The 25,562-nt window shown below is 38.1% G+C and overlaps 1 protein-coding gene across 8 annotated transcripts in view; it reads left to right on the top strand.

Moving 5' to 3' along the window:
* Positions 1–24,691, top strand: part of tfec (transcription factor EC) — a 47,644-nt gene extending 22,953 nt beyond the window's left edge. For 2 of the 8 annotated variants that reach the window (XM_030151141.1, XM_030151142.1), the window contains 7 exons: positions 17,176–17,430; positions 18,259–18,360; positions 20,376–20,499; positions 21,428–21,484; positions 21,589–21,664; positions 22,597–22,744; positions 23,505–24,690. In XM_030151141.1, coding sequence (XP_030007001.1) covers positions 17,176–17,430; positions 18,259–18,360; positions 20,376–20,499; positions 21,428–21,484; positions 21,589–21,664; positions 22,597–22,744; positions 23,505–24,002 — 1,260 coding nt within the window. In that variant the 3' untranslated portion in view covers positions 24,003–24,690. Of the gene's footprint in view, positions 1–13,314; positions 13,506–16,302; positions 16,646–17,175; positions 17,431–18,258; positions 18,361–20,375; positions 20,500–21,427; positions 21,485–21,588; positions 21,665–22,596; positions 22,745–23,504 lie in introns of those variants that run through there. The other 6 variants (XM_030151147.1, XM_030151146.1, XM_030151149.1 and 3 more) reach the window with 6 other exon arrangements.
* Positions 24,692–25,562: the final 871 nt, after the last annotated feature.

Raw genomic sequence — 25,562 nt, 5'->3', positions numbered from 1 at the left:
CTATAATGCCCCGACAGTGGCTTTAAAATGTAGATTAACACAAGATGTCAGTGCCTTTACTCTCTGTAGCATTAGATGTAGCATAATCACATTTTTCTCCAAAATATTGCAAAGCTCAAACTATATTTCCATTACTTTAAATTCAATTTACAAACAATGTGTTTGTATCATGTGCCTGTTTGTGTGATTTAGACAGAGCAGCCTTGTTGTAAATAGCTTTACGCATGCTGAAGACTCTATTACATATTATAGTATGATCAAAAATGGGGGGAAAAAATCCCTGGTTAAATTTAGGACTAAATAATAAAGGTGTAAATGGTATTACACACAATCAACTACAGAGCAGCACTGAAATAATTCAACCCTGAAATTCCACTTGGAATGATAATACCTAACTAAACAGCATTAAAGTGCAGCAGCTATTACACGACTTGTCAGCTGTATGCATGGGTTCACTCTTATGAAGCTTAACCCATAAAAGCCCAGTGTTACTTTTGTGTCAGCTCCCACATGATTTTTTTCCCTCTATATTTAATATTTCTTAAGTGATTTATCACCATTTATTATGAAAGTATACTCTGTATTTTGCATATTTTCAGTGAAAATCAGGTATTTTCCTGTACTTAATTTACTAATCATGTAGATGTTCATAAAAGCGCAGAGTAAAGTTGAGGGTTATTATATCAGAAACAGAGAAAACTGAAGAAAAAGAGGCTTTTTCAGCAAAACCTATCATTAATTGGACATAAACCAAGCGTCTCCATCCACTGTCATTGATTCAACTCCATGGGTTTTACTGGTGAATCAATGTTGTAGAAGATGACGGTGTTTCCGCGTTCACTACGGAGCCTCTGAACGTCCAAATGGGTCATATTTGATGACCATGAATAGATGACAAACTGTATTTGACACTAATTATTTACATGTATCGATAGGATTAGTGGATCACCAGGTATTAAACAGTTTAGATCAGTAGATGCTTTCGGTTGACAGTGAATTTTTGGGTCTTTATGGGTTAAGTAACACAGCCTCTGTAAGTTAGTAATACCAGTACTACTACTTCTGATAATAACATGGTGAAATATGGAGATATACTGGTTGAACACATACAGAATAGCGTCTATAATATAGTATAGGATGTATGTATTTATGCATTCATTGCATAATAGGACAGAGGATTGGCACTCATCTTAGTTCTCTACACTCACCTATATATTGCTGTTTAGGGGCATACTTCTGTCTACCTCTGGCTTAACTTCCCACACCTCTGTCTTCTTTATTCCGTATAAATACTTACTAGTACCTGTCAAAGGCAAAGAGTACAGTTTTGGAACGACAACAGCCAGTCATGTGAAATTACTCCCACTCACATACAGAAGCAGACACACCAAAAAAGAGGAGGGCTAGTTAACTCAATTACAGTAACTTTGTCTGCATTCCACACGTGATTTTGTTAGAATATCTCAAAGCTTGTTGAACACTCTGAAATACTGCAGCAATCCCCGTGGCTGCAGCACAGTATTCCTTTACTAGTTCTTTAATTGCCATAGGAAAGATTTCCCATACCTGGGTGAGCCATGTCAAGCAATTAATACCCTAAAATACGCCTTTTAAGTGAGTCTTTTGGTCTCTGGGGCTCCCCATTGTGATGAAAAGACTTGTGTCGTCTCACGTTAGCCTCGCACAGGTGCCTTCTATGGCTGCACATCAGATCATTACCAAAACCAGAGATGGAGAAAGAGTCGGACAGACACAGCAACAGAGCAATAGGTAAATATGAAGAGAGTTGAGATGCCAGATCAGTAACAGACAAAATAACAGGTGACTGAGGAGTAAACACACTTTGGAGGAGTTTTCTTTGACTCCTTGTAAGTTAAGTTGATCTAATAACCTCAAAAATGCATAAACGCACATACAGGGAGCATTCATATAGTGCACGAACCACTGCCCTACTGCAAATGCATGATGCAAATCACTTATTGAGTACTATTATACATCACTATGAGGATTTAGTTTAGGAATAGAATAAACATTTTTGCCTAATTTAAATTTTCTTCTTTAGGTTGTCAAATGGAAAAAACTTGGAATATTTTCTACTTCAAAATGCTTATGTGTCTATACATAGCTTCTTATGATACATTCATACATGAACACAAGAAAAGAAGAGTCTGCAAAGGTAACCACTTAATATTACCTATCTTCACCAAGTTGACATAAGGTGATTTCGATTAACTGGTGAAATAAACTGAGACCAATGGCCTTTCAGAAGGTAGAAAACTGAAACAGCTAAAACATGCAAAGCCACTTGGCCTTCTAATCCCTTATGTCTCACACTGTTGCAAAACTCTGCACATTTGTGTGTGCAGAGTTTGCATTATGATATGGATCATATTGCTCTAACACGCTGACATGAAAGTTGCCAGACTGGACAATTTGTCACAGAATTACAACAAGGTTCATGTTGACTTTTGGTTTACTGATGAGATCTGACTAAAACAGAAAAAAAAACACAGCAAGGCAACATTCTTTTTAGTTCATGCATGCATTATCAACACATAAGTAGAATAAATGCTACGCATGCTTGAACCCTGACACTGGTGGGAGCAGGAGAGACTAAGCACAGAGTTTCAGTTGGATTTGTGTCACTGGTGACTGAGAGAGTAGAAAAAAGTTGAAGAGGTGTACACACTCTACAGGAAATCAGACCACATCATCCTAATACAGTTTCAAATATATTCATAAATGGCTTTTTATGGAACTATATTGTAAGGGGCATATTATTTATATTCTTCTTCAAATCCTACAGATCTATATCAATTTATAGTTATCTTCCTCTTCTGGATCGATTGTTGAATGGATGGACATCTGGAAGAAGGTTTTGTGTCTGATTGCACAGCCTGATCATAACATTCGTATCGGAGGATACAGACCTGGATCTTGTTCTGATAATGTATTATGCTCAGTGCCAATGTTGTTAAATCACTAAGCTTCTGCACAAAGGTAGGATTTCTTTCTTGTTGCAGTTAAAACTAAATAGGAGCCTCCAAGGCTGAATCCATTTAGTTGTCATGTGTAAAACTGGCACAGCCTCGACTCCAAGTTGATTTGTGGAGCTGTTTAGTTTTACTAAGTTATTTGATGAAAAGCTGTGGCCGGCATGTGCACTGGAAGAGGCACCTGGTAGTCTACACTGGAGGAGTTGGCACTGAGGGGGGCACTGTAACACACTTGGAGCTGGCAGGGACTAAATCAGTGATTTTCAGCCCTGGGGTCGGGACCCCACATGGGGTTGCCTGGAATTCAAATGGGGTCGCCTGAAATTTCTAGCAATTGATAAAAATAAAAATAAAAAACTTACTTGCAAAAAAAATATGGTGAGTTGAGAAAGACAATCACAATACATAACAGACATGACAAATTGTGAAGCTGAAACTGAAGCGCTGTGGTACTGTTTATTTTTCAAATGTTCATTGTGGTCGGTTTCAGATGCTGCAGCTCTTTCATAATTTATAGTTTGAGTTCTTGTTTGTTCAGTATTAATTGTCAGCCTTGTAAATCCAAGCTGGACTGACTGTACATATCCTGACCAAGGAAAATAAAATTCTCACTTTGTGCAGTAATCTACACCTGGCTTTTCTGCCTCCGTCCATAATAATATACATTAGATAGACTAAATGTTGTCTAAAATCAACAGTATAGTAACCTATTGCATGATGAAAACAAATTAATTTTAGCAAAAAAAAAAAAATGTTCCTGTTTTGAATGTCTGGGGTCGCCAGAAATTAGTGATGTTAAAATGGGGTCACAAACCAAAAAAGGTTGGGAACTACTGGACTAAATACTGGAGATAACATAAAATAAATTCAACTCAGGCACAAGTAATTACTCAATTTACCTAAGACTGGCAGAATGGCATGATCTGATAAAGGAACCAGAAAATAAATGGAGATTTTTTTGAATATAAAAATTTATTAGAATGTTAAAAATAATTACATTCTTTAAATCCTCTTGAGACCCAGCAATGCATTTTTGTCCTCTGTAGGGGACAAGAGTTCCACAGCTTTTTCTTAAAGAAAAAAACCCAAAACAAAACAAAACAAAACAAAAACACCGTCTAATGCAAAGGGCATTTCATAAAGAAATAAATGTATCTGAAAAAACTGCTGCATTCTGTTGTTTTCAGTCAGGACAATTATTTGTTGTAAAAATAAAAAAAAAGAACTTTTACTTTCCTGGGTCTCAGGAGGGTATGACATAAATTTTTGTAAGCTGAAAATTCATTCCCAGTTTGGATGGAATTTTTTTTCACCCTGTTTTTGGTAAAGGGCACATAGAAGTTTGTGAGAATTCAAGTATTTAGAAATTCCTAGCAGAGAAACAGAGAGTGCATCAAACTATGCAGAAAGACGTGTATCAGCTAAGAAATCAAAGACAACTACCCACAGAACTTTAGAGCACACTGAGCACCTTGCTTTCACCCCTGACTCCCCACAGTTAAACTTTGGTATTCTGCACTGAGAAGAGGAGCAATAGCAGTCTTCTCTTCATCACATCAGCTCACCCGTTCAAACAGCATGGGGCACAAAGATAGCAGAGGACAGCTAACAGACAGCCCTTTGTCTGAAGCACAAACCAGATATTATGAGTTCGGGTAAGGTCAAAGTAGATTGAATTTTCTGCTTAGTTCTCATTAAACAGCTATTGCATTATTTAATTTCCCACAATCAAGTTAGGAGATGGGGTGGGGGAGGGGTGTAATCAATAAATCTACCCACCAAAAGCTTTTGAACAGGGATTTACAAATTAAGTCCACAAATGTGCTCTATGTTGGTCAGGGAGAGTAGGCTGCTCTTCTTGATGCCATGTTAAGCTTCAAAGGTCTGCCAGTGTGATCTTTGGTCTGTTCAGGGACCTGTGTACCCTATATGTTGGATTTTGGTGAAAATTTTTTTTTCAGTACTTTTCATGTATTAAGTACTCAGTAAATTACTTAAAAATAACATCACTTTTAACTCTTCCTACCAAGTCATGTAGTAGTATCTTGTCTTTTAGTAAAACCATAACAACTAGTAAACATTATCTCGCAGTCACTTCTACAAAGTATTCTACAATTGACTGTCAGTAACTATTATCAGTTAGTGTCCACAGTAATAAAAATGGCACAGGAAGAACAAGCAGTATGTGCAACCAGTGTGGCACACATGATTTGATCAGAAAATCACCAAACCCTATTCTGTGGGAATTCAAGAATAAAACTATGGATGTTGTACTCCACATTTTAGGCCGTCGTTAAAGAGCATTTCCAGTATCAGAAGGTAAACAAATCTGTAATCACAAACTCTTGTGGGAAACCTAGACTTGAATTATTCATCACATTGCATAAGGATCCATTCCTGGCAGACAGACTGACTTTTCTGACTTTTTTCTGTCATTATGTTGTTATATATTACAGGGGATTGGTTCAGAATGTACTAATCTACTTCTCTATTACATAATTTGTCAAAATACCGTAATACTATAAAAGATTACATGACCATAACTTGATCAGTCTCTAATAGGCTACCCAAGACTAACATCATTGACTAACAAAAAAATACACTTCCTCTCAATTGTTTGTAGTCCCTGTTTGGACTGTAATGTCTTTACAAAACAGCAAGACCATCCATACCATAATGGACTCCATTATGCACTCCTTTATTTATCACTGAATAAAATTCAAGTATGTATGTATGAATGAATGAATCAATGAATGAATGAATAAATAAATGTGTTCCATATTGTTCTAACACTAACATGTCAGGGACTACTGATGCATTATTAATATTTGTCAAGGACCAGATACACCAAAAAAGGACTGTGCTTCCTTTTATGCAGATTTTCAAAACTTTGCATTAATGACATGCTAGCGTAAACACGGCCATAAACTTTTGCGGCATGGATGTAAATAACATGTGCACTATCTGCTTGGCAGTGGAGCTTGGAGTCAATTGTACCCTTTGCAGGTGTTTGTTGCATTACGCAGTAATTTTGTTGTTGTTTGTGCCAGTTTGTCCCTGCAAATAGCCACACATCTCTACACCACTACATCATGTCACTCTGCCATCTGCTTCTTTTATAATGAGTCCTTTAAAACACTAACATATCAAATCCTTCTATTGTTCTTTCTTGTTCTTGTTCAGTTGCAGAAAATACCTTTTTTCAAGTCAGTGAAAATTAAATATTAATAACATCTCAACATGGCGATTGATGCAAATAATTTAGTTAAAGTAAGTGCAGTATATGATACACGTCTAGAATATGTCATAGATTATACATGTCTAACTACAAAACAGATATGCCGTGTCTATTGGTTTTCCATGGTATATCCCTGACATTACTTTGGAGTAAAGCCTGTATGGGGAGTATTCAGACTCCATTTGACATGCATTCTTTGCATGGAGTCTTTGTTATGAAATTCTGATACAGTATACAGTGAATCAGTTTCACATAGCTTTTAAATATTGTAGGTACTGTGAAATGTATTGTCAAATATGTAATGTTAAATATAGAAGTACAGGCAGTTTAAAGAACACAGTGATTTATGTAGGTATTTATTAATCTAATATATTATCCTGTAAGTATTGAGAACAGTTTCTTTCAGCGTTTTATCTTAAATGGGTTGGGTTTTTTAAAAATGGGTATTGCATTCAATCATATTAAGCATGCAATGTTTATCAGAAAATGTTTCTAACAGTTGTGATTTAAATTTCTGAGAAACATAATCTCTTTTCTTTTTTTTTTCTGTATATGAACATTTTCCCTCCTTTGCCCATGTGTAAGGCCTTAAGTCTGGTGAGCAGGGACTGTCTCACAGTCAATCATGTGGGTAATTTTAATAAGACTTTATCTTCATAGTTATAGTTACAGCCCACCAGGGCTTCTTTTCACTCTCTGCCAAAGTCAGAGATTAAAGTTGTCCACTGTGCCACTTTCTGACATCATTCAGAGCAGTAACGCTGAACACCAGTCTGTCCTGTTCTAGCTCACTGGGCATGAGGGCCAAGGATGAGATGCCCCTTTCAGGACCACAACTACACAGCAGTTTACCCACAATCCTTTTCTTCTGTATTGCTTAGCAGCTTTGTAACTGTAGCTTAACCACATTTTAAGCAAATTTTGTTTTGTTTGCTTAGGTCTATGCACAGCTCTGCAAAAAATAAGAGGCCGCTGCAAAATGATCACTCTCTGATTTTACCATTTATAGATATGTGTTTGAGTAAAATGAACATTTTTGTTTTATTCTCTAAACTACAGACAACATTTCTCCCAAATTCCAAATAAAAGTATTGTTATTTAGAGCATGTATTTGCAGAACACGACTCATGGTCAAAATAACAAAAAGACGCAGTGTTTTCAAACCTCAAATAATGCAAAGAAAACTAGTTCATATTCATTTGTAAACAACACAGTACTAATGTTGTAACTTGGTAAGTTCAGACATCAATATTTGGTGGAATAACCCTGATTTTCAGTGACAGCTTTCATGTGTCTTGGCTCTCCTCCATTGCTGTTGGATGACTTCATGCAGCTCCTGTCATAGAAATTCAAGAAGCTCAGACATGTTCCATGGCTTGTGTCTATCCATGTTCCTCCAGAAGTTTTCAAAGTGGGTTCAGGTCTGCAGATTGGGCTGGACATGACAGGGTCTACATCTGGTGGTCCGTCATCCACACCTTTATTGACCTAGCTGAGGCCAGGAGCATTGTCCTGATAGAAAAACCAGTCCTCAGAGTTTGGGAACATTGTCAGAGGAGAAGTCCAGCAGTTTTCAATAGTTATTTTTGGATTCCAATTACTTTTGTGGTACTAATAGCACTGTTTTTGTCTATTGTAAGAAGATAGTGATGGCCACAGTAGTGGTTTTTATACTTCTCCTTCTTAAATAAGACATGGATCAGGTATTTATTCAGTAGAATGAGGTGTGACTGTTTTGGAATTCAACAGAACACAGGAATGGAATGGCTGTCATACATGCACACATGACGATTTCAAAGGGAATTGCAGCGGTCTCTGAATTTTTTCCAGAGCTGTACTGTATATCAATAACACAGTTAGTTCAAATGATGAGCTAAATGTCCTCTTTTATTTCGTCAATATAATTATTTGGCATTACTACATTATTGGACTGACAGCAGAGTAAGACAGAGCCTGGATACATGGTAGATGGTAGATCTGGGGGCATTTGGGATTGTACCCGAACCATTTAAGTGCTTTAATGAAGAGCATGCACATCCGTCCTTAAATATTTCGATAAAACGAAATACCAAGCTGTTCCGTGACCCAACATTTTGAGATGTTGTAGAGCACATGAGCAGGTTAATTTGTTAATATCTAATGTAATTAACTTGATTGCATGACAGAGATTAATTGGCACAAATAAAAATTGGTAATGCGGATTAACAAATAAGGTTTGTGCCAACAGTTGCTTGTGTTTGTGTAGAAAGCACTCATACTCTATTAAGCTTAAGCAATTATAATTTAAAAAACCATTCTAGCCTTTTGAAGGATCTCAAGTGGACTATGTTATAAATTCTTAGGGAGGACACAGCATGCAAGCAAACAGCTTAATCTAGGTGGCATGTACATCAAGTACCGCTAATCAGTTTGACAGAAGATCATCCGAAATGGTAATGGCAGCTCTTGTGAGTAAAGGATTGTTTGCACGTGTATATCTGGATGATTTTAGAGGCCCTGCAATCTCTCAGGTGTTCCTGTAAACAGTCTCCTTTTCAATGCACACTGAGATTAATGTGCTCTAACTGACTTAACCAAAAATTTTATTATTTCATTTTGACTAATTACATCTTCGTCTGCAATGACTGAGAATACAGGCTGCACTGCATCCTTTCAGCCGCTCTTGTCCTGTCTTTCAGAAGTCTATGAGTGGACTGTAATGGTTTATGTAATGTTTGTTACAGCTAAATTGGACGTAAATGAGTGTGTACCAAAGTGGATATACTTTGTTACTACACTTACATTTTTAGGAATGTGGAACTCTGTGTGCTTAACTCTCTGGTTTTAATGTACAGCTTATTTAAAGCCAATCATAGCATATTCTCATATCTAAAAGACTGAATAAATCAACTGACTCAAAAAAAGGAATGTTTGCAGATCCTCTACAGCAGGAGTTCCCAAAGTGGGGTACGTGTACCCCCAGGTGTACTTCGAAGAAGCCCAGGGGGTACTTGAAATTTTTTTTTTTTTTGAAAAATACATTAAATAAGTCATCACATACCAGATTCAAAATAAATAATGAGAATTAAAATATAAAACACAATAAATACATTCATATAATAGTTTTATTGTCAATCATCTAGTTAAGCTTTGGTAACATTTTAAGAACATTTCTTTGTTATATTATCCAAAATCAGTTTGAGTAGATAAGGAATTATTTTTTGTTGATGAAAGGTTCATTTATTAATTAATGATCAATTTCTTTTTCTTATCAATGAAAGAGGGCACTTTTCAGTTCACATTCTAGTGATTTTTGATATATTACGGTTAAATATATGTTGTTTGTTTGCAAAGTTTAGAAAATATAAACACACACCTTGGAACACATTTTGCCTAATTTTTTTTCAATCAAGAATGCTGAAGAGAGAGTTGGGGGTACTTGGCTAAAAAATATATTTCAGGGGATACTCCACTGTAAAAAGTTTGGGAACCACTGGTCTACAGGAAGCTGGATTAGTGCACCTAAAAGATGGAGAACAAAATATGTCAAATAACCCATGGGGAGTTTTTGTGTTAAAAAAAGACACACAATACTACAGATAATATTAGAATATACTGCATTTACTCTGTGACAGTAAAGCAAGATTCAGCCTTATTGCTTTTCTATTTGCATAAAGTCCATATTTACTTGGTTCTACAAATGGTTTCACTTCAGGAACAATTCACTAAAAGAAAACCCTAATTTTACCTTTCCTCTTAAACTTTTCAGTTTCAATTATCCACTAACATGACTCAGTTAATCTCCTTTTCCATAACAATCTTTGATGATGATTTCCATGGTAACTGCAACAAACACAGTGATGGTTAAGTTTGAGCTAAGTTATTTCCAAGCCAATTTGGTTAGGCTTACGAAAAGACTGTGATAAGAGTCACAATATAGTCAGTCACGTTTACTGTAACAAACACACAAACATGAGTTTACACTGCAGGACCATAAATCTGTGGTCCAAATCAAATGACTAAATATAAATATAGACGACCTGATCTGACCTACTGTTATAGAAAAGTGAAGCCACTATTTCAAGACTCCATCTCGAGACACAGAGTACAACAGCAGAGTCCTGAACCCACAGTTACATCTGACAGAATCTGATGAGCGATCAATAAACACAGCTGTCAGTCACGTCCTAACTGAAAAAAACCCCATTGATTAGCGAAAAATCTAGAAGTCTCATGTCCCCTTAGACCACATGACTTACACTATGATGGGAAGGTAATTAGGGATTTATTTACCCTGTGATCCAAAAAAAACAAAAAAACCCCCAAACAAACACTGCAGCTTTAAATCAAACATCACACATAGTTTTGGTTTAACTCATGTTAGTCATTTCAGCCCTCTTAAACAACTACACTCTTGTTTTCCTGTTGAAACCACACACTTATTATTATTATTTTTTTTAGATTTAATGCGTCTAACAACTGCTGCAATATGGAAATATTTATAATATAAGAAACAATTATTAAAGAACCTGCTAAATCAATTTTGTTTACACTCAACATTCCATAGCGTTCCTTTGAGTCTTTTTTTTTGTCCACCGAGGAGTCTTTACTTTCAGCATGAATTTTAATTATTTTTCTGTTGAGGTAGACCATTTTCATAAATTCAATATTTCATCAAGGTAACAAGCACACAGAAACACCCTCACATACACTTTCACGTGTAATCCAGTTAAAATGGTTGTAATAATTAATTCATATGAGAATCATTAAAAGTGCAGTGGTGCTGTGTCCATTATGCATTCCTTTTCTAGCAGGATAAAACAGTCCTCAGATGTGGGCGCTGCACTTTGAAGTGTTGTCTCAGAAGCACGCCAACTCTTACAGGAAGTCCCTGATGTTTTAAACATGCCATACAGGGGGACTAACAAAGGTGAGCACTTGTGGCCTGCCCCCATGAGCCAAAATGGCCAGTGAGGAATTTTGGGGCTGATCTGACCGTACATGTAGCAGACATCAAATGAACCAGACAAATCTAAGAGCTGGTACGGGGACAAAACAGGACAAAACACTGTGATGATCGTGTCCCAGCAGATGTAGGCACATGTACACACACAAACACACCCACAAAGACACAACAGATGTTGAAGGACTGGGCATGTGTCATATTGACTTTGAAATAGCATGTTTATATTTGGTTATAATGAGAAATCCTTTTCACAGATATTGCTGTACAAATAGCATTAAGACTGGCATTCTTTATGTAATAAAGTCATGAACCATGGATGCATGTGGAACAAATTGCAATTTAACAGTTGAGTGGAGACATAATCTTATTGTGCATCGCAGTGTTCCTTAAAAATCTTCTTCTGTACTACCTAGATTTAATAATCATTTTGAATAATGATGACATTTGGTTTAATTTGCCTTATTGCATACAGTCTCCTCATATTTAGATATAATATGTTTGTTAGTGTATCAAAACATTAAATGTTCAATTACTGTCTATAATATTCATTGGACTGTGTTAACTAATATATTGGACTAAATTGGCATCAGTCAAATTCCAGTACACAGTATTAATCTGTACTATCAGTGAAATGCAGGTCAAGATCATTTATACACAGGCTCGAAAGCTATGACAGTATCACTGAGTTTACTGCTGTAAATTTGCCACTTCAACTATTTGTTTCTTACCAGTGCCATGGCCAGGTGGGAAACAACAACTACAGGGGTTGGACAAAATAATGGAAACACCTTCACCTCAAGATGATAATGCCCCAATCCATACAGCTAGAATTGTTAAAGAATGGCATGAGGAACATTCTAATGAAGTTGAGCATCTCGTATGGCCAGCACAGTCCCCAGACCTCAACATTATTGAGCATTTATGGTCAGTTTTAGAGATTCAAGTAACTGACAGTATTCTAACTGAAGAATGGCTTAAAATTCCTTTGGAAACAATTCACAAGTTGTATGAATCAATACCTCGGAGAATTGAGGCTGTAATTGCCGCAAAAGGCGGACCTACACCATATTAAATTATATTTTATTGATTTTTTAAGGTGTTTCCATTATTTTGTCCAACCCCTGTATATACCAGGACTATGGGAATACCTGACACTCTTTGCCAGACGGCACTGCAATATAATGTCTTTTCCTTAAAATGGTAGATTCAGACAAGCAGAAGATGTCTACGCATTTACACTGATATTTTCACATACACTACAAACAAAAAGTTAATGGTATTTCTTTTTTTTGTCTTTTTTTGTCATTTTTGCCATTTGTAAATAAAACTATGTCTGATCATTAAAAAAAATGTGTTTCCATTCAATTCACATGCAAAAAAGTAAAAAAGTGCAGTGCAAGAATCCCAACTGAAAAAAATAGCCCAAAAATTAAAAATATCCTTAACTTCTTGTTTGTAGTGTAGCTTATATATTGCTTGGGTGACTCCAGAAGGACTTTTCAGTTGGAATTGTACTCAAGCTGATTGTCGCTTCTCATTTTGCTGATTGTTTTCTATTATTTAAAGACTGGGACTGTTCAGAGGGCTGTGAGGACTTACAGTGACCCTCTTCAGTTTTGCTGTGGCCAGGAATTTTCCAAGAGGCTTTCTGGGAAGGCTCATATTTGCCTTTGTTGTGACTTCACAAAAACTGGGACCTGATAAGAACTTTGCACATGTACAGCTTTGTGTTTAAGTATATTTGCACACACATACAGATTATGCTTTTAGTGTGTTTCTCTGGCTGACTGTAGTGTGATGGTTAAAAAGCCTTCGGAGGGAAATGGGTGTCATGAAGATAACCTGGGAGAATGTGCTGAGCTGAGCTGGATGTTCTGCAGGAAGGAAAGTGTGGTGATCCACAAGCAGGAACTCACATTCTGTCAACTTATTACACCCCCTGCATACGTTCGTCTGCCCCCCTAACTGCCATCTGTATTTCTGCTTCTGTCAGGCCTTTCCCTGACCAAAACACATGCACACGTACTAACACACACACACAGGAAACAGCCCATGCAGCTCCTAAATAAGCTGATGTGTCATGCCTTCCTTTTCTTTTCGATATTTCTGCAAATCTCAGGAAGGAGGCTGCAGCATCTCTCTTCTTCCTCTACTTCTCTCCCTGTCTCTGGCTGCTATGGTGAGAGACACAGCTGTAGCAGTGACAGTTTTTGTTCTTCTGTAAGAATTTGCTGCTCCTGTGGTGGGGGACGCTGCCACTCTGGGAGCCATGAGTCGATGTTGTGTGGTCAAAGTGATCACCTTGACAGAGATCCAACTTCTACAGGTAGGGAAAGCGGATAAACTACAAGGCTGGTAGGATACGGGGCAACTGCAGGAATAGAAAAAAAAGTGTGTCTATGAATGTGCGCATTTGTTTGGCTGAGCATGCAAGAGAAATTGTCTGCGCTTTATGAAATGCATGCACTTAAAAACCAGAATAACTGTGAAGCCAGCGTGGAATGCAAATTTTGTGATCAGTTCGTTATCCTAGTCTTATCTTCCCTCAATTTCACAATCTAGAGTGTGTGGTTACAGCTATGTACTGGTTAGCAGGCTCAGCAAAAATACAGTTAGCACGTCTAAGGAGGCTTTTTGTTCCACTTTCATCTCATTTTTCTAGATTCAAAATGATAACTGAGGACTGCTACTCTGCATGGTTCACAGCCTTCAAAATCCGTGTCAATATGCTGTAAAAACAAGTTTTGAAGAAATGAATCCAAACCTCTCACAAGGTTTTTGTCCATGATTTGTAAAACTATTTAATGTGACCATCACCCAGTGTTTCATAAGAAGCTGGATTTTTTTTTGAAGTGAAAGAAGAACTTGGGCAAGACTGAAAGTTGGTTAGGCAACAGCTTTTCATTTAGAAGAAACACCTGTCAATTTGTTACACTTCTACTGTGAGCACAGCATTTCAGTGGGTCTTCAGAAATACATCTTTTAACACTGAGGTAACTCGTGTTACTATTAAATGCCAGTCTGACAGAATATACCTGGTTAAACATAGCACTGAGTAAATTTGTCGGAAATATGAGGTTGCATTTTTATCTTTGATTAAAGAATTCATGAGTTAATTTGATATATTTTTCTTAACAGTAGTGAGTTTATTATTAAAGCTGTTCTGTTAGTGGCCTTCTGCTTAATATGCTATTGTTGAATCACATACTGTACATGCAGTGGTCTATATTGCTGGAAGAAGCACAAAATACAAGAGAACAGAAAGGTACATAGCTGTTGGATTAAATAACTGATTTCATTTGTGTATGTCTAGGTCCACTGTGATTGGTGCTATCCCAAATGACGAACGTTTTAGGAGGATGTTTGACAGAAACAGGAAAAAAGAGGGCATTTGTGCATGAATGATGAGGTTGTCTAGTTCAAACTTCTTTATTTTAGTGGTTAAAATATGTCTAAAGATGATAATGAAGTTGGGAAGATGCATCTGATTCCCTAGTGTGACCAGTTAACAACATTTAGCTAACTACATGGAGTACAAAATAAATCAAAGAACAATTTATTAATATATTCAACATATACATGAAATAAAGGGATACACTAATACACTGCATTCAGTTTTAACCACAGGCACAACTGTCTGCCTTGAAAAGTAAAAATCTGCAAAAGCACTAACAGGTCTCTGCTGTAACATCTGTAAATTAGGAGTTTCAGTTTGCATGCCAGGGAAAACTGTGCAAATAACTGTGCAAATGGAAAGGGAACCTGTGACCTTTCCTCCACCAGAGAGCAAAGACACTGTCTCAACTGTTGGAGCAGGTGCCAGTTGCAGTATTAAGGGGAAAAAAAGAGAAAGAGAAAGAAAAACGAAGTGTCTGTATCAGAATAGCCACAACAATCCAAAACTTGAGCCGTGATTAGATGCTTATCTCATTCCTGTCCCATGTGTATGGTAGGCATTGATAATTTTCAGCATGTCCTCTTCACACATACACAGGCTCGTCATTGTCAAGGTTGGCCTCAATGACTGAAGCACCATTACCTCTGAAATCTAATCAGATTCCCTTAAGTGAATAACAAGCGTATCTCCGGAATTTACAGTAGTGAGAACGCTGAAGTGAAACCAGGACAATCCGCTGTCACACAAAGCAGATGTGGTGTGTAGCAGTCCTGGCATCTCTGCTGCTATCCGTAGTGACAAAAATATGTTGATTGGCTAACAACTGGCATCTTGTTTAGCCTGGACAGCTCAAATAAGAGCTCTCAGTCACTACTGACAAGTTGAGTATTGTGATGTGCCTGCCTGTGTCTTAGGTGGATGAGTGGTGAATCAAGACAGCTATAGCTGACGAGGGGAATTTAATGCTGAGTTTCAGTATGAAGGTGCCACAGCCAGAAGTCTCTATTCTAAGCAGTGTTGTTGTTGTTATTCTATGTTTTTGTATTATTAGGAATTTCAGTTGACACATGCCATCTGAGTTAGAGTACACTTGGTGTTTTTAAAAATGTGAAAAATGGATTCTTCTTGAACATGCCATCACCTCTCACCATTAGGTTATATAATTTTGTGTCTACTGAATGAGCCATGGGACATGCCATTTTCTTTTCCCCCCAGACAATAAAATAGTCAAGGAAGCGGAAGTCTAAAAAAAAAAAAAAATAGATAAAGACAAGACAATAAATGACAAATGAGACAGCAAGACAAGACTAACATTATTACTCAACTGAAAATAGCAAAAGTAGTATTATTTAGCGTTCCAGAAATACTTTACAGGAGATAAACTAATAAGGTGAGTTACAGTAAACAGTGAACACCAGACCGGTAAGTTAATTAGACATTTTAGGTGAGATGTTCCCTCCAGAAATAGCCCAAAACCTACAGTGATAAAGAGCTCAAAATAATTTTATTACAGTTATTCTTGGGAGACATGATATCTCTAAACTATCTGCACAGTAGTGAATGAATGAAAAGGCCTGGTTAAAATGGCATTAGAAAAGTTATTTAAAACCCCAACTGAGGAACAAGGGTCAATTGTACTGTCGCAACCCCTGGAGCAGGCAGCAGAGGACACTGGGAGCTGGTCACTGATTGGTCACTGAGACAGAAAAGGGCGGTCCAAATGAATTAGTGATAGACGCTAAAGGCAGATATCCTGCAGTGATCAAACCCTGGGTGATCTGACAGTCCAGTGTTTGAAGTGATTATCATGCTACGCAACATAAAGGCTTACCCCCAGCTTTGGGCCTAATTAGTTCACTTAGGACCCTTTATAAGGCATCGGTAGGGGACTGGAAAGGACAGATACTCACTAAGAAGCCAGCAGGATAGCAGCAGCAGACCAGGATTCTAAAGTTGTCTAGCTGCTACATCAAAACAAACCAACCTGAAGATTATCTGCTTTCTTGAGAATGCCACACTTAACTGACTGCAGTTACTACACGATGAGGGACGCGACCAGAGCTTCAAATGTAAGGAAGTGCAACAGAACTACAGGATTTCACTACAATCTTTTTTTTTTTTTTTTTGAGAACTATTTTCTATGTCCTTGTGAAGCTTTCATATCTGGTTTAGGATCCTGAAACCCTGATACATTTTAATATGTGGTCTGAGAAGCATTAGAGGAAGAAATTTGGTATTAACTGTTTACTAACTGGTACTTTAATCTTAAAAGATTTAATTCTAACAAAACACCTATTTCTACAACAGCTCACACTATCACACATCTCTAAATGTCAGGTTGTCTGTGTGTTTCACAAAATGCACTACTACTATAATATTGTAAATGTGTTGTTCTTATGTGAGTAATAATGGGAACATTTTGACTAACAGCTATTTCTGTTTTTCCACTGAGATCATCTTTTCTGTGGATGACCCCGGTGCATATGTTGTTAGTCAGCACCATTCCAGCGGTGTGAGAAACAGGGCTTACTGCCACCGCCTTCGTGTTCAGTAAATCAAATCAGAAGTGAAATAAATCATGTATGATTTGATTGTGCAGGTACAGAGCCACTTGGAGAACTCCAAGTTCCACCTCCACCAGAGCCAGAATCAGCAGGTTAAGCAGTACCTGACACTCGGCTCCAAGCTGGCCTCCTCGGCCGGGCAGGGCCACACTATGCCACATCCACACACCCCTGGCCAGCCGATGGCCACTGTGCCAATCGTGAGGAACGGACACATGCCTTCTGTCAGCGACAGCAGCAATCCCAACAGCCCTGTTACCCTGCTCAATATGGCCAACCATGACAGTGAGGTGAGTGGATAAAGCTTCTCGATATGTCTGTGTAGGTTTTCATTAGTCCAGATCATCATTCCTGTTAGTAGTTGTTCTCGGTTTAACTGGACTGGTTGAACCAAGAAGAACTACCAAGAAGAGTTTCTCAATATGATTTATGATTTGAATAAATATGGAACTGAAATTGAGCTAACTCACACTTGTGACTGGAAAAGAGTGAAATTGCAACAAACTCTCTGAACCACAGATTAGCTCATATACAGATAATCTGTGGGACATAATTTTTTGGTGATTTCACAACTTTCCCGTCAAGAGAATGATTCCGTTTTGTGTTTCGTATTCATAGCCTGTGTAGGAGCATTGGCTAAATTCTTCTGAATCATTTGCTTTGGAGAGATATCATGGCTCGTACTTTGTTTGGATGGACAGTTAAACATGATAATACAATGCAACAGCATCACAAACATTTACTCCTCACTGCATTTGATTTGGATCTCAATGCATAGAAGTTCCAACTAATCATCAAAACAAAGTGATGCCATTATTGATCTCCCTCTCTCTCTGTTGTGCTCATCAATAACTTCAGACATACAGTCTCTGATGAGAGGACCCTTTCAAAAGACCAAACTAGTTTGATAACAGATGCACCATTTCCCACCAACATTTATAACTAACTTTGAACATGGAGGTGGAGATGTTTTCTGTTATTGGATTAGTGTCTAGAACACTTTGCCCTCTTTCTTACTTTTATTTTGGTGTGAATGTTGAGATTTCAAAAGATCACACTTGGACAGTATTGAACTCCTGCTCTGTCCACGAGTACACTGAAATACTGTTTTCTTTTAGTTTCCAATGGATGAAGTTATTGATGACCTTATTAGTCTTGAGTCCGGTTTCAATGATGGAGGCTTGGATTGCATGGAGCCTAACATCATAATGCAAAACAATGTAAGTACAAATCACATTAACTCTTGATTTTACAGCTACACATTAACACTTTTGAACATGCCACATGCTATCTATAGCATGGAGGGTATATTGATTTATGCATCAGATCCTGTTTCCTGTCTTACTTTAATTTGTGTTAAATTATTTTTGCTTAACTGATGCTCTCTTAAATGTGTTGGGGACTTAAATGTGGGGTTCTTCTATGAAAACATTTGTGTGCAGGTTGACTAGCTTGGGAAAAGGTAGACCTGTTTAAGTTGGAGGTCAGCTTAAGTCTAGAGATGAGTCAAAGTTCATTGGGGCTTAGGCACATTTCCCACATCACTCAAGAAGATCAGTAATGAAGATTAAGTTTAAAGAAAGCCAAGTATGATCAGACTTAAACATCTAATAACAATAGGACATGAGTAAACTAAGTTTAAGTAACTGTCCGAGTACTATTGGTATGCTCCACAGCCAGGTCGGAATAAAAAGGCCTCTGGCACAAAGGCTCCACTTGACCATAGCAGCACCTGAATAAAATACAGAGAGACTGTGGGTTGGGATGGTATCTAAAATACTAAATATAAAGAGAGATACACAGACAACAGAAAATACACAGATAAACTAACACAACACAAACAATATTGTGACAAAGAGTGAATGGGAAGAGTGGAAAAAATAAGGCAGGAAAGATGCCACTGAGACAGTATGTACTGAATGTGGAGAGAAGTACAACAGGAACGAATGAGAGATTTTATAGGAGAGAGTTACTGAGCCATTGGATTGTACTAATGCATACACTCCCCACGGTCTTGTTCAGAGATGATACCATGCTTAACTGGATCAATTCATCCTAATTAGTCATACAGTACAACGCATCACATCGTTTCGCCATGTCAACACATACAGGAACACAGATGGGAGAGGGATTGAAGTGATTACAATAGGAGTAGTAAGGGAATTGTTACAATCTTTCAGTTTGATAAGCACTTCTGTCCCTCCTCCTCCTCCTCCTCCCCCACCTCCTCTTCTTCCATCTTGGTCAGATAATGAGAAAAAAATGCACATGCAAACCAAACCAACTGCAAATATTTGAAATGTCTGCAGTTTCTTTGGTTTTGTTTCTTCTTCTCCACATGTAAAAAAAAAAAAAAAAAAAGATTTCCACTTCTTCCCATCTCTTGACATGACATACAGCCTTATCACATTCACCAGTCTAGTAGTTAGATTTGACACACATGTTGTGGATAAAATTGGCTGTGCGCATCTTGAAATCTGTGGTGGCTTCTGTAGCATTTTCCCATAAATATACAAATGCGAATTAGACACACATGTGTGTCAGCACGCTAAATCTTGACATCCCCCAGCCCGTGAAAAGGCGTCATTATTGCAGAACTGATGCATGCTTTCCCAGACAAGAAGAGACCTGTAGGAAAACAGTTTTGTCTCTGTTCAAGCAGTTGACCTAGCTCGCCTTTTCATCTAAAGAGATGCTATTTTCAACACAAAGCTCAGCTCTGTGTTAGAAAAGCTTTCAAGTGAAAGGGTTTTGAAAATGGTGGCAGTAAAAAATCGAGGCCTTCTGTTAAACTTAAGCCAAACTGAACAGACGACTGTATGCCTGGCCTGGTGGTCAGGGTTAAATGGACTAAGGTGGGTGGAGCTAATCTGGCCTGGTTACAGTACAATTAAATTTTTGTTTAATTCTTTGTAATGGACTGCTGACACTTCATGGCCACTGTACTGGTGTCTATACCCAGCTGTCGAAGACGTGGCCACAACAGTTCCCTGTGGGGAGGTCCAAAGCCCAAGGCCTGGGGGCTGACAACTGTCTTTTCAGGGGTCTTCATCCACATCTTGTCATTTTAACAAAGACCTACTGTGCTTTTTATAGCCAAACAAAGCCGCACAGCAGATAAAAAAAACAATTATTTGTGTTGTGGCTTTTGTTCAAATGTTAAAAACATCGAGAGCTAAGTAGTATTTGACTGATCCTCTCTGTTTTTTTCTCTCCTTCTCATCTCTCTGCTTAGGTGTCCCTCAGTAGGAGCATGCTGGACGTGTATGGGGGTGAACAAGGTATGAACGCCCCTAATGGTGGAATGAGTCCATCCACATCTAACCACACAAAGCTCACTGTTAAAAGGGAATACACAGGTATGAACTCATACCATAGCACTGATCAAACCATAAATCAATGAATATGTTATCACATGCTCATATTACTGTAGGGCTCAAATTCATACACACATACAGTTTCTTCTAAATATTGAAATTCTGGGTGGGTGGTGAGAAAACTATAGTGTGTTACCTAAAAATGGCAGCTTGGCACTTTGTAGTATACGCTGTTCAAGGCTGAAAGTCCAATTAAGTATGTCAGGCAAATCACACAAAAAAGTGCAAGTTGTTTCTACTCAATAGAATTTTGTCACAGTGCAAAAAAGAGACTTTTTTAAAAAAATTTTTATTAATGTCATGCATCAAGCAAGAGGCGTAATTGATTTAGGAAATAGAAAGGATGCCTGAAGAACTCTTCACTCTCAAGAGGCAAATAAGTAAATTGCCATCTGTTTCATTGGAGTGTGGGCAGAGAGGACAATGGGCTGTTACACAGAGTTTAAATTGTCCTGATTGAATCAACAGAGACAAATTGGGAAATCCAATCTAAGGTCCCAATTATGTAATTTGGAAGAATGTGAATACAAATATGGATGCACTGGCATTTTTGTCTCTCTCAGACAGATTAGTGAATTTGCTAAACTGTCTTAATTACAGAGTAATACGTTAAAAAGTGGTTACCATTTTTTCTTTCACAATGAGCTGCTGACACGCTGGAGGGCATAAACTGGGCTCTTTCAGTGTGTGTATGTGTGTGTATAAGGAGGTCAAACTTGTGTCTGTGGTCTCGGCTACGCACGGAAGCATCACATTCTGGTTGACCCCAGTACTGAGCTGCCTCAAAACAAATGGCTGTGTGTCTCCTGACTAGACCTTTTGTGGTTTTGTGTGTTCATTGTCTTTCAGTTTCTAAATTAGTGTGCATTGCTAATCAATTTGTCTCTGTCTCTGATTTATTTTTTAACAGAACACGACACAAGGGTGATGGCCAAAGAGAGGCAGAAAAAAGACAACCATAATCTGAGTAAGTGTCTACCCCTTTCCTGCAAACCCTGAATGGTTCATCATTTAGCATAGCAGCGAACAGTACCCTTATCATCCTTTATCATCTTTTTTTTTCTTTCATAGTTGAAAGAAGGCGAAGATACAACATTAACTACAGGATTAAAGAGCTGGGGACACTCATACCAAAGTCCAATGACCCGTAAGTTGCAAAACCTGAAAAAAAAAAAAAAAATCTTTTTTTCAATTTATGTCACTGAAACAAATGTAAAAGATTGTCTGGCGGGGAGGCATATTAAATTCTAAGCACAAAGACACTCTAAACGTTGTTCATTGAATTCAAATGAGTACTCAAGCACATTTCAGTCATATTTCAAGGGTGCACTTGAACTTCCATTGTCGTCTTCGCTCCAAGAGCTGTACATCCTCTCGCTGGGTCTCGGCAGTTCAGCTCAAAGCATGAATGATGAGGAAAGGGTCAAATGCAAAGAAGCAGGCCACACCATTTGAATCAAAGTTTGAAGCACAATTGGAACATAGAGATGGAATATGGAGCTGAATTGAAATCTGCCAGCCATCTTTTACAATTGAACTTTGCTTCAAATTTAAATGGGGGGTTAGCGTTGTCATCGTGTCATTAACACAGGATAAAAGAGATTATTAGCGCTGATCAGACCAATGTCTCACTCGTGTGGAAAAGGACAATTTTACTATAGCTACCCTTTCCTTTTTTAAAAAAAGCAATAATATCTACAAAATAATGACTTGCACTCTAGCACCTTAAGTCCAGTGCTCCATTTTCCCCCTGTCTTCCTACTTAGCTCATTTTCCCTCACCTATTTTTACTCACGGATTAATTTTACCGAACAAGGGGGTACAAGAATGGACTTTCAGCATAGCTACTTAACTATTCTATTAAAATTCCCATTCAGTGTCCCCATGTAATGTCCAAAGATGAATAATTGCCCCATGTAAATCACCATTTCCTATTCATATCATAAAAAGGAAGAAACCTCTCTGTTAAAACTTTTCCCCTCTTTTTTAATTTTTTTTTTTTTACTGTGGAGGAAGTATATTCTGCCGACATCAGAGGTGTGTGTAAAAGGTTATCTTTTACATTTCTCCCTTCTGCAGTGACATGCGCTGGAACAAAGGCACTATCCTTAAGGCCTCTGTGGAGTACATAAGGTGGCTGCAGAAGGAGCAGCAGCACGCACGAGAGCTCGAGAGCCGTCAGAAGAAGCTGGAGCAAGCTAACAGGAGACTTCTGCTGAGGATCCAGGTGAAACATTCAAGTCTAACTGTGCAGATTTATTATTTCAGACCTGTTTCATTACTACTACAGAAAAGAGCTCACTGTGTCAATTGCAACTGACTTCCTCAGATACCTCACACTTCTGCTAATTTCCACCTCTAAAGTTTTACAACCAAGTAACACGAATTCATTTACATCTGCTAAGCTTTACAACTCCTAACCTGATTTAGCCCACTGTTGTTTACACATTACATCCGCTAAATCTAATCTGAGGGAGCTCGTGCCCCCTCCCTTTTCTATCAGAGGAAATAAAACAAGCCAGAAATACATGATGAGCACTAACAGGAGACCTGCTAAATGACAACATATTCACCAGATGGTGTGCACTGAACTGATAAATTTACTGTCAATGGTGGAGGGGATGCAAAATATGCAGTCATTTCAGAGAATGACCAAACTATCCAGGAAACACCAACCACAACTGATGACACACCAAATAGTTCACACGACGTCAAACAACACTTTGATAAGGCCCTGGCCAACGCATAGAGCTGATCTCTTAATCTGTTCTAGGCCAAATGATGTGGAAATGTGTGTCAACACCCAAAACTCCACAAGGGGAGGTTTTCCAACCTAACCTCAGTATGTGGAGAAACAGGTGTGGCAGTCATTGTTCAGATCTAAATGTAAATCCATTTCTCATGTTCATATCTAGGAATACACAGTTTATGTAAAAAGAGAGAACAGACTACCCATTCTTAATTCTTGATTTCTTATTACTTTCAAGGAGCTTGAGATCCAAGCACGAGCACATGGCCTTCCAAGCATGGCTACAGCCCTCGGGACAGTCGAACTCTCCTCCCACCTCCTTAAACAACAGCAGCAACAACAACAGCAACAGCAGCAACAGCAGCAGCAACAGCAACTGTCTCCACAAGCTCAGCAGCCCCAGCAGCCACCCCTCTACCAGGAGGACCCCAACAGCGACTACCTCCAGAGGATAGCAGTGGTGGCGACTGTGCCGTCCATCTCTGCTTCTGCTGGGCCGCAGGACCACATCTCCAACACTGATGGTTGCATCACATTCTCCGACCCACTGTCCCACTTCACAGACTTCTTCAGTGCCACTCTCAAAGAGGAGCACCGGCTGGATGAGATTCTGATAGATGACCCACTTTCGCCGTTTGGAACTGACCCACTCCTGTCAGCCGGTTCACCTGGAGCCGCATCCAAAGACAGCAGTCGCAGGAGCAGCTTCAGCTCTGCCGAGGGTGATGATCTATAATGGGTGCCCTCTCAAGTAACATACTCTTGTAATCTTGAAATGACAAAGAAGCTTTCCTCCTTATTGGTCGTAGCTGACAAAGTCTGAACTCTACAAACCTAAAACCTTACATTCTTCAAAGTTCGCAGGGAAAGAGACAGCCACTGACTTCCTTCATCTGTTTTCTTTTTTATGTTAGTATAGATGATCAGTGTGTTTCTCTGCCTCCCGGACAGACGAGAAACAGACTCATGGGAAAAAGGGAGACATTTATTGGCCTTAAAATTAATGATGTACATACCAGTTTCTTTTATCTTTTTCTGGGTAGCTATACACTGTAACATATGCAAAGGTATCACTGTAAGCCTGACACAACTGTGCTTTTTCAAGTAAAAAACTTAAATACTACTGCTGTACTGCTGTTTCAAAGAGTTGCAGTTGGACTTGTGTGATGTGCCTTATTCAAACATGACTGGTCCCAGTTTTATTGTAAAAAGTTATGAACATGTTACTGATGTATTTACCACCATGCCTAACATGCCCTTAGTCATGTCTGAGTCTTTGAGTGTTTTTGTATTTATATATGTTTTAATCCATGTATTCATAAAAAAGATATCTATTGTTACCTAACACATTTTGTTTTTTTTATTCTTAGTAGGGGTGGGAAAAAAATATAATAAACCCCTTTTTTGATAAAAAAAAAAAAAAAGACTGAATTCTTATTGTCCACTCAAAGAAATTATTTACTCATGATCTGCAATCACTAAATGCTACATAAAGCCCAAATGACAAAATAGTGGAATTTATCATGATTTTATATAAGGTATAAAACCTTTCAATGACCTTTAAACTGTTATGAGTAAAAAGGAGGAGCAACACATTAGGTAATAGTAGAAACATGATGCAAGGTGAACACCAGTAGTGTAAATTCTGTGTAAAAAAGATTATTTCATTGACCAGCAAGACACTAAAATTAGTGAAAAACTTCTGAGAAGGAGGTGAAGGTTTGTCTTATAAGGTGGCTGATTGGCAATGAGTGGCAGAAAGGAAAAGACAGGAGGGAAATTGGATAATAAAGACAAGTGGAGGAGGAGTAATAATACTGATGAGCCCAGTGTGAGCTGATGAACCCTTGAGGATGAATAATAGTGCAGAATAAAGACTTGTTCAGCTGTTAACCCAACCAAAGAAAGTTTCTTTTAAAGTAAGCAGAATGAAGAGGCGTGTACTTTCATAACCAAGGACGATAAAGTATGTACTGATAATGAAGTCCACTGTAGTTAGTTTGTTTGAGGCACATCAATTCTGGTTTTATTTGTCTAGTTGTGTATGCTACTGTTAAAAGATCATTCCTCAAGATATACTATTCTAATTCTGAAGTCATGCATTAATAATACAACAAACAGTCTGGTCTAGAGAAACACGCCAATACCTCCCTAATGGGTTTCTCATCAAAGCCCAAAGCCGAATTAACATTTCAGACTTTTATTAGTGTATGTTTCACTGTGATGAAATCGAACATTCCTCACTTGCATCTCCTTTTTAGCCGCAAATAAGACTGAACAAATCAATGATTATGGA

This window comes from Sphaeramia orbicularis, chromosome 12, assembly GCF_902148855.1.
Source record: "Sphaeramia orbicularis chromosome 12, fSphaOr1.1, whole genome shotgun sequence".
NCBI classification, from domain to species: Eukaryota; Metazoa; Chordata; class Actinopteri; order Kurtiformes; family Apogonidae; genus Sphaeramia; species Sphaeramia orbicularis.
This window is presented reverse-complemented; position numbering and strand designations above follow the sequence as displayed.